Source organism: Mus pahari, chromosome 19 (assembly GCF_900095145.1).
Source record: "Mus pahari chromosome 19, PAHARI_EIJ_v1.1, whole genome shotgun sequence".
NCBI lineage: Eukaryota > Metazoa > Chordata > Mammalia > Rodentia > Muridae > Mus > Mus pahari.
Window position 1 is genome coordinate 20,891,399 of NC_034608.1, and position 16,784 is coordinate 20,908,182.

General features: G+C 52.8%; 1 protein-coding gene across 4 annotated transcripts in view; it reads right to left on the reverse strand.

The window, feature by feature from the left end:
• The window catches only part of Lipe (lipase E, hormone sensitive type), an 18,779-nt gene extending 2,794 nt beyond the window's left edge, over positions 1–15,985 (reverse strand). The window contains exons 1-8 of one of the 4 annotated variants that reach the window (XM_021219160.2): positions 7,530–7,582; positions 5,621–6,156; positions 3,068–3,158; positions 2,811–2,956; positions 2,465–2,650; positions 2,061–2,352; positions 1,189–1,416; positions 889–1,065 (exon numbers count right to left, since the gene is read on the reverse strand). In XM_021219160.2, the coding sequence (XP_021074819.1) occupies positions 889–1,065; positions 1,189–1,416; positions 2,061–2,352; positions 2,465–2,650; positions 2,811–2,956; positions 3,068–3,158; positions 5,621–6,136 (1,636 nt within the window). In that variant the 5' untranslated portion in view covers positions 6,137–6,156; positions 7,530–7,582. Of the gene's footprint in view, positions 1–888; positions 1,066–1,188; positions 1,417–2,060; positions 2,353–2,464; positions 2,651–2,810; positions 2,957–3,067; positions 3,159–5,620; positions 6,157–6,255; positions 6,852–7,529; positions 7,583–13,010; positions 13,504–15,096 lie in introns of those variants that run through there. The other 3 variants (XM_021219159.1, XM_021219158.2, XM_029532168.1) reach the window with 3 other exon arrangements.
• Between the last annotated feature and the right edge of the window lie 799 nt (positions 15,986–16,784).

Here is a 16,784-nt window from a genome sequence, read left to right on the forward strand (position 1 = left end):
TGGCTGTCCTGGAACTCACTCTGTAGACCAGGTTGGCCTCGAACTCAGAAATCCGCCTGCCTCTGCCTCCCGAGTGCTGGGATTAAAGGCGTGTGCCACCATGCCCGGCTTTTCTTTCACTTTTATTAATTCTTTAGTATGTGGGTGTGCACATCTGGTGGGTGGAGGACAATTTGAAGGAAGGAGTAGGTTCTTGCCTTCCGCCATGTGAATCCCAGGGACTGAACCCAGGGCAGGCCTGGCGGCAGGCACGGAGCCATCTTTCCAGCCCCGTTAGCTTTTGAGTGTTGTCTTTCAGTGACCTCAGAGCTCACTGCTTTTGCCGAGGCTGGCGCTCCAGTCAGTCCCAGGGACTCCCCTGCCTCTGCCCACCCAGAGCTGAGATTATGGTGTGCACCACGACACTTGACTTTTATTTGGGTTTTGGGATCCAAACAGGTTCTCATACTTACACAGCAAGCTCTTTGTTTCCTAAGCCATCCCTCCCCAGGCCCCTGAAGGAATGGTTTTATTGCTGTTGAGACAATGTTTCCCAGTGTGGCTTTGACCTACCTTGAACAGGAATTTGCTTCATAGATCAGGCTGGCCCTGAACTCTCAGAGCTCTTTCTTCTGCTTCCTGGTAGTGAGGGCCCTGAGACCTGAGAGGCTCTCTCTCTTTTTTTTTTTTCCCTTGAGGCAATTCCTGGAATTGTGACATTGCTTGGGGAAGCAGCAGAATTTCTAGGATGTGGTCTGCTGTGGAAAACTAAGGGCTTGTTGTAGGACCAAGGACAGAAGCAGCCAGGACAGGTATCTCGGTGGCTCCATGTGTCCTGGGGCTTATGCTATGTCAAGGTGTCTGTCTGTGCTGTCTTGGCTAGGTACCTTGGAGCAAACTCTAACTCACCCGCTGTGGGCGATGTGGTCTTTTGGGGCTTGTGTCCACTTAGTTCCAGGAAGGAGTTGAGCCATGAGGAGGCACCCAGTCGGAGGTCTCTGAGGAACAGGGAGGTGTCTCTCTGCACCAGCCCCATCACACCTAGCGCCTTCTGGTCTGAGTCAACATGGTCCTCTGCCTCTGTTCCTGCAGAATGCATGTGGGAGGCCGAGTTGGTCTCTCTTTTTAGGCCCAGTTCTAACCCACAGACTTGGAGTATCTGAGGCACGCAGGCATACCGCTGCCATACTCTGAGGGCCTGGGCCTTACCTGAATAGGCACTGACACACTTGGAGAGTACGCTCAGAGGTAGAAGAGGGTCCATGAGACTCAGCAGACGAGAGGGAGAAGCAGAGGACTGCAGGGTGGTAACTGGGTAGGCTGCCATGATGCCATCTGGCACCCTCACTCCATAGGCTGCTGCCCGAAGGGACACAGTGATGCAGAGGTTCCCACCTGCACTGTCCCCCGCAAGGCATATCCGCTCTCCGGTTGAACCTAGTTGTGGGGGGAAGAGCCCAGTCATATCCTGGCATGAGCAGGCAATTCCTAAGATCAAGCCATTTTAGTTAATGGCAAGAGGCCTGGTTTGGACCTTTGTGGTAGATAGTGGTCAGAGGACAGAGACAAAGTGCTGGGGACCTGGGGAGCCTGGCAGGCAGCAGCAAGAGCAGGTGGTGGGAAAGAGGAGCTCAGGGCAGTTTTCCCAAGATAGGGGCATCAGATGTTGGGAAACCAAAGGTCAGAGTTAAGGCTGGGAATGGTCACGTTCTGCTCTGTGCCTTGATGTCCTCCTGAGATGTTGGCATTCCAAGAGGGAGGTGTGAGGACCTGGCAAATAGGTGGGCATGTGAGTCAGCAGACTGGCAGTGCAGGAGAGCAGAAGGTGGGCAGCTGGGGAAGGGGAAGAGAGGGGCTGGGATAAGAGAGCAGGAGGCAGAGATGAGGTGGCCAAGATACAAGATGAGCAGCATTGGGGCTAGCCCTCAGTAGGGTCGCAGAGGCAGCAGAAGGGAGGTGGGCTGGGGTGAGTGGCAGGAAGAGTCAAGGCTGAGGCCCTAGGGACAGAACAGGGGTTGAAGAAGGATGGCTAGGGCAAGGGAGGGGGTTAGAATCTGTGAACACAGGGACCTGGGTCTCACCAAGCAGGTCACAGTGTTTGACAGCCCAGCAGTAGGCAAAAAAACACTCCTCCAGCGCTCGGGGGAAGGGAGCCTCAGGGGCCAGGGAGTAGTCGATGGAGAAGATGGGGACTCCTAGCTCCTGGGCCCAGTTCTTGAGGTAGGGCTCATGGGATTTGGAGGTCTGTGCCACGAAGCCGCCTCCGTGAATGTGAACAACCAGGGCCCGTGAACGGGGTGCTTGGTGAGGCCGTGGGCGCAGCTCCAGGCGTGGGCCCTCAGGTTTTGCCAGGCTGTTGAGCACCTTGCTGTCCTGGTGGTGAGGAGGGATGGTGATCTGTCAGGGTTTTCTTCCTCCCACAGGGTAAGCTCAGGGCTTCAGGGTGCTGGGGTGGGGCTGCTACTGTTTGGGGCTAGCGGCTTACCTGTCCTTCCCGCAGGTCATAGGAGATGAGCCTGGCTAGCACAGGACCCGGTCCCGTGTGTGCCAAGGGAGGCGAGATGGTAACCGTGAGCCTGGGATCAGAGGTGAATGGCATCTCAAAGGCCTCAGGTGGCAAGCTGAGCAGGCGGCTTACCCTCACAGTGGTTGATGCCATGTTGGCCAGAGACTGGGGAGAGAAAAGAAAGGACGCTGGGGTAGGGTGGAGGAACACGCCACAAACCACATTCTTCCTCCTCCCAGCCCTCGGGCTTGGGGCGCTGTAGCGAGCAGTTGTAGCTTCGCTGGCTGTCTGGGAGTCTGCTGGGCTTTCTCCTCGCTGAGCTCACCGATAGCACCTCGATCTCAGTGATGTTCCAGAAGGCTTTCCAGAAGTGGACATCCAGGTTCTGTATGATACGTTCAAATTCAGCCCCGCGCAACTCTGGGTCTATGGCGAATCGGCCACCGGTAAAGAGGGAACTGGCAGTCACACCTGGGGGTCAGGGTAGGAGTGTCAAGGAGCCTTGGTAACAGCCAGATTGCTCAGCTGGGTTGGGAAAGGGGGGACAGGAGAGGGTGTAGGCAGGGTCCAGCTGCCACTCACTGAGGCCCGTCTCGTTGCGTTTGTAGTGTTCCCCGAAGGACACCAGCCCGATGGAGAGAGTCTGCAGGAACGGCCGGATGGCAGGTGTGAACTGTGAAGGAATGCCTGTGTCACCCAAGTACCCAGGAGAGGGATGAGGATGGGGCACGAGTTGGGACAGAGATAGGAGTAGGCACATACATTTGGTAAGGTAGGCACATACATTTGGTAAGCTTTTACTGGGCTGCTGTGGTATGCTGTGAGCATCACCCTGGCCCTTTCATGGACCTAGTGTCCTCAAAGGAAGGAGACGATGAACAAAATAAAGACATGTCTAAATCAACTAATAATATGAAGGATGGCACTAGGTGCATGGGCTGCAGTGATGCCCATGGGCTGGGCTCCCTGGCCAGGCCAGGGAGTCGGGATCTGAAGGCAGAGAGGGGTATTCCTAGGAGAGGCCAGAGCAGTGCAGAGGCGGAAGCTGTGATGCTGTGCACGGGCACAAAGAGGAAGCAGCAATACTGAAGTGAGCATAGAACGGACAGCATGGTGTGCCTACAGCTGAGTGAGCCCAAGGGAGGTCTGAGAGGCAAAGAAGGGCCTAGGCTGAGGGACGGATTCCATTCTGAGCATCTGGAGGGTTGTGAACTGGGGAGGCAGAGCATACAGGAGAAACGGGATGAAGCAGACAGTTTGGGCTGGGTACAGGGAACTGAAAGCCAGAAATGGGGAAATGGCCAAAGACAGGTACAAAGAACTTGAGCAGATCAGCTGAGGCCTAGACAAGGGGGAGATGGCTGTCACGAAAGATGGCGAGATACATGACAGGTGGCAGACAGGGGACAGACAGGAGACTCAGCCACAGGAGGCCAAGGCAAAGAATCAGTAGAGTTCTTGTCCACTCAGTAAACACTGCACAAGTTCCACAGCGTGCTAGACTTTGGAAGGGAGCAGTAATATCTGAGATCTGGAGGCCTCCTTCTGCCTTCCTGGAAGTTGACATTTTAGAGGGTGATGCTGTCTTGCATTCTAGCAGATCTGGGTCCTCAGGAGCTGGCAGCTGGCCCAGGCTGTGCTCTTGGCCGGGGACCCAGTAGGCCAAAGAGCACAGGAGCTCCTGGCCACTGTGACTACAATACCGACTTAGGCAGCCTGGAATGTCTTTCTTTCCAGTGTCGGTGCCAGGACAGGAAAGTAGAGAGATGGCTGGCTCTGCTGGGCCCATCACTATTTGTAGGGCTCGTGGGTGTGTCTGAGGGGAAGTCTCAGAAAGAACTGTGCTGGGTTGCTGAGGATCAGAGTGGTGGAAGGGACAGAGAAGCTGAGAGAATGGTGGGCTCATCTCTCAGTGAAGGGAGAGAGAGGAAGCCCCTGGAATTCTTAGTAGGGCTCCTTGATACAGCTTGATATAGTTCCTTGGGGCTGCCTGGAACAAGCACTGACGGGGCAGCTCCGGCCTCTGTTTTGATTTTAGTTCTCTGTATTCTGCAATTCTCTATCCCCCAACTTATTTATTTACTTCTGTTTGTTTATGAAGCAGGGTCTTTCTATATAGTCTTGGCTTGCCTGGTATATATATATATATATATATATATATATATATATATATATATATATCTTAGGCTAGCTTCTATCTTTAAATAATCCTTCTGCCTTTAACCTCTTGAGGGTATTGGGCTGCCTCACTTTCTGTGTGGTAGGTAACAGGTTGCATCTTTCTGAGGTGGTTTGGGATGGGCAAAAGGCATAAGGTCCACAGCTTAGGTCAGAACCCAGGGAAGAGATCAGCCACAACCAAGCCATCCCCGCTGTCACCAACTATGATGGCTGTGTTAACCCTGTCCTGAGGGCTGCCTAGAAATCATGTGATTTTTATAGCAACTAAGCACGGGTGCCAATCTGATATCTGTGGGATGGCACCTTCTTCCTTCAGGGAGTGCACGCGCACACAGGAGACCTTAGAGATCAAGAACTGATCACCCTCCTAGGGGCTCAAACTCAAAGGAATTTAGGGGACTACAAAAGAGTGAATGGGGAGGCGGCTTAACAACAGAGTGCTTGCCTGATATTCCTGAGGCTCTAAGTTCAATCCATAATACTTGAAAAAGAAAAAGAACAAATGAACCTCTCCCACCCCCCAGGGGTTGAAGCTCTGGCCTCATGCATGTTTGAGAGCTCTTTTTCCATTGAATTGCAGCTCCAGCTTTCTTGTTACTTTTGAGACAAGGTCTCAGTAAGTTCCCAGGCTTCCTTTCATCTCACTCTAAGCTCAGTCAGGCCTCGTACTTGAGATCCTACAGCCTCGGCTTCCCACGTAGCTGATATGTATCAGCTGAGTTACCCAGGCCCAGCTGGTGAAGAGGCTTCTGAGGTATGGCAGATCTAGTTACGAGCCACGAGTGTGAGCACCACAGAGTCCAGTTCTGAGTTCCTGCCAACTTTCCTTACCAGTCTGTGGGCTGAGTCATGAATCTAGTAATTGTGATTACTGTGGACACTACTTCAAGGACAGGTTACCGGCCACCAGTGCCTTCACTGTGAGCCCAGAAGGACATGGGTCAAGGGACTCACCTGGAAGCCCAGGCAGCGGCCGTAAAAGCAGCCTTTGTGTAGCGTGACATACTCTTGCAGGAAGTCAGCGGTGAGTCCTTCATCACCCTCAAAGAAGAGCACTCCTGGCCGGTTGATGGTTAGCAGGCGCTGGGCATAGTAGGCCATAGCACGGAGCTGGGTGAGGGCGGCCAGGTAGGCCTCCAGCTCTGCTAGGTTGTGGCTGGCACGGAAGAAGATACTTTTGCGGTTAGAGGCCACATAGCGGGATTTGTGTAGCAGGTGTGCCAGGCAGCAACGGGCCGTGTGCACCAAACTACGGTATCCGTTGGCTGGTGTCTCTGTGTCCAGGTCAAAATGGTGTGCCACACTCAACAGCTGGCCTAGGGTTGGTTCCAGCCCCAGTGCCTGTTCCCGAACACCTGCAAAGACATTGGACAGCCGCCGTGCTGTCTCTCCTGGGCCCTGGCTTGAGAAGAAGGCCATATTGTCTTCTGCGAGGGTCACCAGCGACTGTGTCATCGTGCGTAAATCCATGCTGTGTGAGAACGCTGAGGCTGTGGGAAGATGGGAAGGTCTGTGGTTACCCTTTGCTCTGTCAGGCCCAGGAGTCCAGGCCATTCCTCTCTTTCCCTAGGCCAACCAAGTATTCAAACCTAGGACCGTCCATGCTGTGATCTAGGAGTCCAAAGCCGAGCCCTTGCCTTCCTCAGGTCTGTCCCAATCCTCCTGGAGATGCAGGGGCCTTCCATTATCTTCTCTCTCACACATAGAAATTTATGTCCTTGTCTTCTAGAAGTCTGTGGCCTCATCCTCTTTCTGCCTAGCAGCTGGGAGTCGAAGCCCTCAGACTGCGCAGACCCTGCCTGTGTCTCCTCTTCAGAATTGGAAACCTAACTGTCCATGTGTTTTGGCCTCCTTCCTGGATCTGGGAGTCCAATCTCCTGAGCCCTCTATTCCAGAGGCTGGCCCACCCTCTTCCTTCTTCCTTCCAGGTATTCAAGGGTGAACTCCTATCTTTGTTTACTGTCTTTGGACTTGTCCTTCTTGTTCTGGGAAGTCGGGATGCTTAGGCTCCCATTCTGAAGACCCACACATTCAAGCCCCACTCCAAGTCTCCTTCTCAGTCTCCTGGGGTTGCCTACAAACCCTTCCCTTCTAACAATGGCTGGGAATGTTAATCCCCGAGACCAGCCATTACTATCGCCTAGGACTGCCCTCTATACCTAGCCCTCCTTCTGAGCCCTATCCACAATACTAGCCTTTCTGCACCAGGGACTCATTCCTGGTCACTTAAGCCTTCCCTCCTTGTTCTCCTGTAGGATTCCCTAAACCCAGCATCCCTTCTTTGGATGGTCTCCTAGCTTTCAGCCTTGCCCACCTGCCTTAGACTACACTGTTCCATTCTCCTGCCTGAAACAGCAGTTCAAATAGCTAATACATATTCATCTCTCTAGCCAAACCCATGTTACGGTTTAGACTGCTCCCAAAGACCCTGGATGCACTGGTTCTGACATCCTGGAACTAAGGATCATCAAGGAGCATAATTACAGAGCCTACTTAATCACTGATTTCTAAGTCCTACATACAGAACATTTCTCCTAGGACTCTCGAAGCTCAGCTTCTATCTGTTCTTCAAAGTCTGGCTCCATGCTTGGCTCGGCTTTCCACATTTAGGGTCCTTTGTGACCTTCCTCCAGCGTCTCCTTAGGTATTCCTGCTATTTAAACTTAAATACCACATCTTGGGTAAGTTGCCCTTGACACCTTGGTAGGGACATTACAACCTTCCTGAGTGATTTGTTTCCCCCCTCTGGAAGTCTAGGGCCCTGCCTGGCTCCTGGATTTGCAACCCCTTGTTTCCCTAGAAGACAGTGTCTCCTCTCCCCTCCAGGCCCTGGGTTCTGTCTCTTAGTTGGGCCTGCACTCACCCCTCCCTGGCCTCTTCCGACTGGAGCTCCCCAAGCTGGCACAGCAGGTCTGTGGCTAGTGCCAGTAGCAGCCTGGGGCGATAAACTGGGGGAGGGACCAGTGGGGTAGGGTGTGGCCACTGCTTCACCTCCCATCCAGAAAGGCTAGTGAGAACCACATGCTGTAAACAGAGCCCAGAGTTCAACTCCTTGCCCCTCCTGCCTGCTGGACAGGCAGCTCAACAGTCCTCCTGCTAGGTTCTTCCTCAGAGCCCTGGATCCCTGTCCCCTCAGTCCCTCCTTGCTTACACCAGGGAGCTCAGGCCCAGGCTCTCCTTGCTCAGAGATGGGTCTAGCCCCCAGCCTCTCCTTCCTCAGACTCGGGGATCCAGTTCCGGTCTTCTCCCTTAGGACCCAGGAATCCCAAGCTTTAGTCCTGAACACACTGTCCCCTCTCCCCCAGAAAGCTGTCCTCTCCTCTCCCCCAAGTGGATTCAGGGAGCCAAAGGCTTAGTGATGCCAATTCCTCCCCCCCCCACCCCCCACCCCCTGAGACTGGCCCTGGCACAGATGTCTCCAGCTGTTAGGGAAAAGAAGTGGCCAGCCCTGATGTCCCCCCACCCCCACCCCCGGGGAGTCCAAAAGCCGATTAAGGGCATTACCAAACTCAGCCAGGGGCCTGAGTCACAGGCCCTACTGGGTGCTATTCTTACGTGCACATCCTTGGCTTACCTGTAACTTCCACAGCCCACCCTGCAGATAGCCCAGGTAACATGGGGAGACCAAGGCTCAGATACTTTCGCAGGGTCTTCCGCAAGCTCCTCACCCAGTGGGCTCTCTCACCCTCAGGCCTCAGCTCGCGGTGGTCGCTCCCTTACCTCTCCCTACCCCTAAAGCCCACTCTCATTTACCCACTAAAGCTTACCTCAACCCTAGCACACTTGTACCTTTGCTTTTCTGTCTGTGTCCTCTAGGACGGACACAGATGGGTTTCTGTGGAGGCACAGAGCTCATCAAGTGGACTATGACTATTTAGGCAGAGCACAACATTAACAAATGACAATCAGCTATGGGGGCTTCCAAAGAGCCTGCTGTACATGGGAGGCTGAGAGGCAGCACATGTCTGCCTGTGGCCCTGGACTGTCATATTGATGAAGGGAGAGGATGGCCCCACGGCCCAGCACACTAGCAAATACGTGAAGGCCAGAGGCCGTGGCTGGGAACTGGGGAGAGGGTTGCACCTTCCCAGGACTTGCAGACAGGCAGCTGGAGCAGACCCTCAGGGGCGTTTAAGCTAAGCAGCTGTTACAGTGGGAAACTGGTCCAGGTCACTTGTTGGGTGACCTTAGCTTAGCTCTAAATTCTCCATCTGGAAGCTGCTGAGCCATTCTGCCCACCCAGGGTGGGTGGACTGCTTCAGGAGCAGTCCTCATGGGCTTTCTTCCCCTCTTCCTCCTGGGACTGGAACCCGTGTGCTAAGCATGCGCTACTGTGAGCGCTATCTCTAGCCCAGGGAGGCAACGCACGCGTGATTTGCCCCCTGGCCTCACTGATGGGCCAGGGGTTGAGTTCTCTCCCATGCAGCCTGTCACTACCCTAATACACCATACGACTTTGTAATCATTATTTGTTCCGTCTCCCCATGAGACTGTCTGGACACCCCGAGTTCAGGGCCTTCTCTGTTGTGTTCTGCTCTTAGCTGGTACAATTTCCCACTTTCTAACCCTAGCTTCACTCCTTTGTCACACTGGATACCTTCTATTTGGCACAGTTCACTCTGCTAGGACTGACTGCCTTCCCACCCCAATGTAACATGTGGGGAGTACGGGGTTCGGACATCTTTTGAAGATGAACACCTTTGGAAGGACAAGTGATTGGGATGAAGCGGTAGGGAAGGAAGGGTTGGATCCTCCAAGCCCTTGTGACTTCAGGGCCCTGCTCTTTGCCCCATTCAAGGTTTCCCTGAAGACTGGGCTGGCTGGAGGCAGAAGGGAGGGGTACTGAGATTGCCAGAATCCCAGGCAGAGGGCACTGGGGTAGGGGCATACCCAGTGGGGACATGGGTGAGTATGGCAGGAGTGGGACAAAGGTAGGCCGAGGCGGGCCTGGCCACGGGGGAGGGGGACCTAGCCGACTATGACCCAGTCCTTTGCCCTGGAAGTTTTCCCTGCTTTGGTGCTGGGAATCAAACGTGGAGACGAATGCTAGACAAATGCTCTGCCACTGAGCCCTGCTCCCACCTCCTCCAGCCCTTTGCCCCGAGAAGTAACTTGTCAGCTGGGTCAGGCCTGGACTTTGGTCCCGGGGATGTGCCAGGTCAATGAACCTTCATGCTTCTTGACATGTCTGAAGGTATGTGTGTGTGTGTGCTTGTTAGCCTGTGAGTATAAGTTTTATCTTAGATTTTCAGCTTGTATGGGGATGTGTTCCTGTGTTTATGACTCCATATCCTGGGGCTGGGGATGTAGATCAGTTGGTGCAATACTTGCCTCACTCCACCTGGATATGGTCCCCAATTCTGTACAGACTGAGTGTGGGGGTGAATATTTGTAATTCCAGCACTATGGTGGTGGAGACAAGAGGATCTGATGTTCAAAGTCATCTTGAACTAAATGGTGAGTTTGAAGCCAGCCTGGGATGTATATATGATGCCCTACCTCTCAAATAGCAGCAACAACAATAAAAACAACAAGAATCTATGTACATGTTTGGGTGTGTCACGGTCTCCATGTGTGTTTGTGTGGGCTGAGAACAGGACTCACTACTGGCTCAGGCAGAGAGCTCAGGGGTTATCCTGTCCAGTTCCCTCACCTATCCCCATCTACTGGACATCCGGGAGCATGGCACCCACCTCCACTACCTCCCCCTGGTCCTCACTCTGTGAGCCTCCTCTGACTTAAGCCTGTTTCCTGCAGAGCATCCAGAGGATCTTTTGAAAGCATAAGGCTGACCATGCCCTTCCAGTCCACCAATGCTTCCCCGCCTTCCTCCCAGATGAAGCTTCAGACTTGGGCATGGCCTTCTAATCTAACCTAGAGCCCACCTTGTCTGCCCCAGCTTCCTGACCCCAGCCTCCCCCGCCCCGCCCCAGGACCTCTCTCTGCATTGTCAGGTGCTGCTCTTCCAGCCCTGCTGTTCCTGCTGCTCTGCTCTCCCCACCGCCCCTGCTTGGCAGCTGATGCTTGCCTGTCCATGAGTCTGATGTCTGATGAGATCATTTTCTCAGAATTTTCTTTTTTGAAAGCAGGACACATTTTCTCATGTAGCCCAAGCCGGCTTCAGACTGACTGCGTACTCAGAGACTATAGGTAGGACTTTAAGCTTCTTTCTGATCCTCCTGCCTCCGCCTCCCTACTTCTGAATTATAAGCATGTGCCATGATGCCTACTGTGCGTGGTCCTGGAGACAGACTCTTGGGCATTGTCCATGCTAGTCAGGTACTCCAGTAACTAAGCTACAGCCCTAGCTCCAGGATTTTTCCTTTTATCACACTGGTTTGTTTACAGTGTTTTGTAAATGGGTGAGTTAGAGAGGTGGATGCAGAGTTCCGCTCTGTAGCCTTGACTGACCTGCAAGTCACTAGGTAGCCTAGGCTTGCCTTGAACTGACTCAGCTTCCCAAGGACTGGGATCAGAGGTGTGCGGCACACGCCTGGCAACAACAGTCTTATTGCCATCTGTGTCCTCAGCTCTACTGAGACTGCCCTGCTAGTTACAGAAAGCCGAAGCCTGGCCCCTCTAGGTGTTGAATGTCTGTCTCGGGATGGAATCTTTGTGACTAGAGCCTTTTCGATTCAGAATTAAGGTTGAGGCATACAACAGCTGTCAGCTCTACACTCCCTGCTCTGAGAAGGCTGAAGGTATCCATCCCTCTGCCCTCACTGGACAGGTAAAGGAAACCCAACCGGCTCAGTGCCTCTGTGCCTCTGTGTCATCATTTGGGAAATGGGCTGATCATAATGACAGCTGTCTCATCCAGTTACTGGCAAGATCACATGGATAGATGATGGCTCCAGCCAGTCAGGATACCCTTGGGGCATAGGTGGAATCTGATTCACAGGTCTGAGGCCTGGCTCCAGGAAGGGCCTTAGGAAATGACAGTCAATTCTCAGAGCTACGAGCCATTGTGAGTATGCTTACCTGAACCCCGTGCAAGGAAGGAGCCTTACTCAAGCAGATTCTTTCTGACTCCTCATGACACTAAGGGCAGCTTGGCTATTAACAGCTCCACGTCACACTTCACACATTCCTTTGCTTATCAATCTAATAAATACTTGAATGTCCATGTGTCTGGCATTCCCTGTAAACAAGGCGGACACAACCCTACTCTTAGGGAGACCAGTGTCTAGTAGAGTCAGACACTCTACTCAGCACACTCAGCCAGACAGTAGACTTACATACACCTCTCCTGGCTTGTTGTGAGCCAAAAAACACACATTTGAATCTGACAACAGCCCTACAGATGCCTGTTTGGAGCCCAGAAAAAAAATTGAGAAAAGGGCCCTGTTTATTACTTCACATTCATAGCAATTTGGTAAAATGCGTCTTTGCAATTGAGGTTCCATATTGCTTCATAGTGTTCTGCTTTGTATCTTTGTTGTGGGATAGGAGGCTTCAGGGTCCTGCTTGAGCTCCAACACTTGCTACCAAAGGAGGTACGAGGAATGATGAATTTGGGGGTTTTGAAGCTGGTTAGCCATGCCAGGTTTTTTCTTGTTTTGCATGCACAGAAACCTGTTTCTGGAGTCTGATAAAGATACATGGACTGCAGGTGGAGCTGCTTGTTTAGCGTTTGCCAGGCCCTAGGTTTGGCTGTAAGCAGTGCCGCCAGACAGACAAAACTCATAACCAAACCAGGATTTAATGCCTGCTCTGATTGAGCCATGCAGCATCTCTGGTTGTTCTGCCACTGTTTCTCCAGCCTTTTGGATACAGGGAAGCTAGATGGTAACTCTCCCCTTTCTCTAAAGACGATGTAAAAGTTCTCGTGTTTTGCAAGTCGCCCCAGGGTTGCTGGGTTGACGAAGGTCGATTGTCAAAGAGCAGATGGATGGATTCACTGAGCGTAAGAAGGGGCTGCAAGGAGATCTTTCAATTACCAGATGCCCCTTCTGCCTACCTTTTGCATTCTTACATTTCTTCATTTAGAAAAAGCGGTTAAAAACCCTTCCACGTTATTCTTTTAAGAGGGCAGAAGACATGAAAACCGCTTGAACCGAAGCCGAAAACGTTAAGGGCACAGCTCTTGTTCTTGGCCACACAGAAAAAGGAACCTGAGAGAGAACCCTATTCCGACAGACTAGCATTTCAGACACTTCCCCCAAGACCGCACTGGGACAGCCGGTAGTCCTTACGTCTCGGTGGGGCATTCTACTCTCATCACCCCCCACGCAGGACGGCAGTGGGTCAGTCCACCGATCTCTTTCCCCCTCGTGGAAGTGGGTCAGTCCCCCCAGTCCCCCGCAGGATGTGCGCGATTCCTTCCAAGCTGCTACCGGCTCACCTTTGATCTTGCCTTTTCGCCACCGCCTGCGACTGCGGTTCTTCGATCCTTCTTTGGCCTGCTTGGCGGCCTGGGCCCCCACGGGCGCGGGTTCCACCGCCGGCTCCATCAATTCTTTCCAGTCCTGGCGCGGGGCCCAATTCCAGCGAGCAAGTCCCTCTCTTAGAGTCAATCCTAGTTACACACCACTGCCAGGCCCCCAAACCATCCAATCCTGGGCAGGCTCCTCGCGGAGCTCCGCCTCTAATGGGTGGGGCTGAAGGTCTCGGCCTGCCCATTCGCTCAGATTAAAGGAACCGCGCAGTGCACCGCAACGACAGACAAAAAACAAAAGCAAAAAAAAAAAAAAAAAAAAAACCCGCGCAATCCTGGAGGCGGCGAAAAGTGTCCTCACAGCAGGAATAGCGAGGAGTCGCGTTAGAGTCACCCCAACAAAGAATTCTCAGTCATCTCGTGCAGGTGCTGACCCTCGCCATCTCATTCACCTTGCCTTGAACCAGGCCCGCCCACTTGTCCCGGGAGCCGGAAGAACGGGCGGGAGGGCAGGGGGCGGGCAACCGGAGGCGTGGGCGGGGACCGACCTGGGGGCGTGGCCACGCTTGGTAGCCATAGGGGAAGCCCCGCCTTTGCCCCGCCCCCTCACGTGTTCGTCCCTGATATTTTTTTACGGGGTCCTAGGCTGTAGTGGAGGGGTGGCCTTGGCCTCTCTGCAAACTACCTTCCAGTCTCACAGCCGCGCCCCCTCCTAGTGCTTCCTGCTGTTTCCTGAGGTTTCTCTCCCTCTGCCCTGCCTTTTCCCCCCAGAATCAAAGGGATGCCGGGCAGGGAAAGGGGAGGACAGCAACACCGCTGGCCTCCGGGTTGACCTACAGAAAGGAGCCTAAGTCGACGGAGGCCGCGTGCCCCGGACCAGGCGGGAAACAGAGGCGGCCCGAGACTCGCACATGCGCACAGGGCTCGCTGTGCTCCCAGTTGCTTCTGGGTTGCCCATGCCAGAAGCTTCTGGAACCCGGCTGCCCTGGGAGGACTAAGTAAGCCTCGGTTTTCTTCTTGACAGAGCGAGCATTACTCTGTCCTCTGAGAAACCTTGCGCGGTGGGCTTTTGGGGAGGAGGGATGGGCTCGCTGAGGTGGAAGACCATCACTAGAGCCCTCAGGATTCTGACCTTCCCTCTGCTCCTGTCAGGACTGGGCTCTGTGGCTGTTACCTGCCATTGCTTCGGAGAGGGAGAGGTGACAAGGAAGAACCCCCACAGCTCACCAGCACATCACTACGTCACCACGCTGTTTCCATCCAGCCTGGATCTTGCCACAGACTTCTGCAGCCCTATCCAGGTCCCGCTCCCAAGCTTCTCTACCCCATGAAACCGAGTCATTCCACGGCGCTGAGGCCCTGTAGAGGCATCGGGCGGCAGAGGCGAGACCTTCTCGAAGGCTGTGAATGTCTCGGATGTTCGGCTCGTTTACACACACTTGCCAAGTGTAAGGCCCACATTGGGCACTGGGCTGCTATTGCTTAGTGTGATGTTTGCCTCACAACTACTGCTCAGCCATTTCTCTTTCTCCCTTCCCTTCTCCTTCCCCTTCCCCTTCCCCTTCCTTCCCCTTCCCCTTCCCCTTCCCTTCCCTTCTCCTTCTCCTTCTCCTTCCCTTTTTCCCTTTCCCTTTTCCCCTTTTCCTTTCCTTTTTCCTTTCCTTTTCCCTTTCCTTCTTTTCCCTTTCCTTTCCTTCCCAAATGAATACAGGGAAGAGGGTGGTTTCTTTGACCTGACTCCTGAGTTAGAGCTCTTTCCCACTTCAATTTGATTTCCTTCAAATCTTTTGTAGGGGGCAGCCTGGTGTAAAGGGAGACAAACCCTGTTTTTACTCCTGTGTTTGCTGTTTCCAAACTGCGGGGCCTTGTGTAAGACCCTTCATTGTTTATGCCTCAGCATTCCCCCTCTACAGACTGGGCTGGGGGTAAGGGGGTGCTCTTTATTTTACAGAATTCTTGGAAGATGACCTGAGTGTTATGATCACAGATACAGAAAATACTTAGCACAACTAAATGGCCCTGGAAGGCTCTAGTCTTCCGGGTTCAGACTCACCTGTGTCCCAGTAGTGTTTGTGTTTCTGGAGGATGGCTTTCTTCCCATGTGGTATTTTACCACCATAGCCTGACATCTTTTCAAACTCAGGTTTCTTTTTGGAGAGCAGTGCCATTTCCGGGATCACTGTTCCACAACTTGGCTTTGGAGCATTTGACTGTGAGGATGAACTCAGGTGTTTCTCTGTGTCAGACTCTGTAACACAATCAAAAAATGACTTCCACTCTGGAGATGTCTGCTGTATGGATAGTTCCTGCAGCCTTGTCAAAAACCCTGACTCAGTCAAAGATCCCTGCTTAAATTTGGCTCCTTGGACTAGAGGTGTTTGCTGGGCTGTAGGGTCTGACTGTTCAGGTCCTTCTTGGGACACCAAGTTGGTTTGGGTAGAGGGTTTCTTGTCCTGTCCAGATACAGCCTGGGCTGTAGATGCAGTCTCTACTTCTGTAGCTAGAGGTGGTTCTGCTGGTCCAGATTTTGTCATCCCCATATGTTCTTCTCTGAGTTGTGGTTCCTTTTGAGTTGTACACACTTTTCCTGTCCCAGGTCCATTAGGGGGAATGGCTTCTGGTGGATCCAAGTGTACTTTCTGGTTTGGGGATGATTGCTGTGGTGCAGAGAAGGCTAATGGGGTGAGAAATTTCTGAAGCAGAGTAGATTGTTGACTTCCCTGTTCCTGCTGGAATTCAGCTTCTTGCTGGGCAGTGGGCTCATTTGGGAGGTTTTGTTTCTGTGGGGTACCAGATCCCTGCAGCATCTTTGATGCTGGGTGGTCTGTGAGGGTTGTCTCTGGCCCAGGATCCGGCTTGGTTACAGGTCTCTCCTGTGTCTCAGGTTTCCATTCTGGCCTAGACACTGAGGTAGAACTTGGGTCCATAGTTGTCATTTCCCTTGGGAAAGAAATTGGTCTCCTAGGCTTCATCCTTCTGCTCCCTACCCTTCAGGCATCCCTCTTCACAGATCTCTCATGATGGCACATCTCTTTGGGCTCTAATCTTTTGTCCTGGCATTCCTGGTCTTCCTTTATAGCTGATCTGTGAGTTTGTCACTGCTGGTCTCCACTTCTTGCCAGGCGATCTCTCTGTGCCTCTTACTTTGGGAGAGGGGTTAGGACTAGGAAGAGGCTCATGTGCCCAGTACTGTCTTACAAGAAGGGAGGGGCTTGTTCTCTTGTGTCATAAATAGGGCCCCGCCCCACTCACCACTCAGTTAAAATGACCCTTCTCATAAGGCAAGGATCTTAGTCTTGTGTTTCATCTGGGGTGATTCTAGGTGAGCTAGATGAGTGGTCTCTACCCCCAGAGGTGGGAAGCTCGTGAAGCCCAGGCTGGCCTCAAGCTACTAATCTTCCTGTCTTCATTTCCCAAATTCTGTGACCACAGGTGTGTACCACTGTAGTTCAATACTTTCCCCCCCTCCTGCTATCGGAGGGCTACTTAAGGAGTCTCTATACTTTTCATAATAGTTTCCTTTTCATTCATTCTTACAACTTGGCAGCCTGTTGATTTGTCTTAGGCTGTTGCTCTGATCATTTTATACTCCTACTAAAAAAGAAACAAAGCAAAGCAGGTGCCATCCTGCTTTATAGGCTCAAAACCGTCTTGAGTGGCAGCTGAAATCCTCCGTACCATCTTTCTAGCCTTGAACTGTGTTTCTGCATCTATATCTCTTGTACTACATGAGAAACTCAC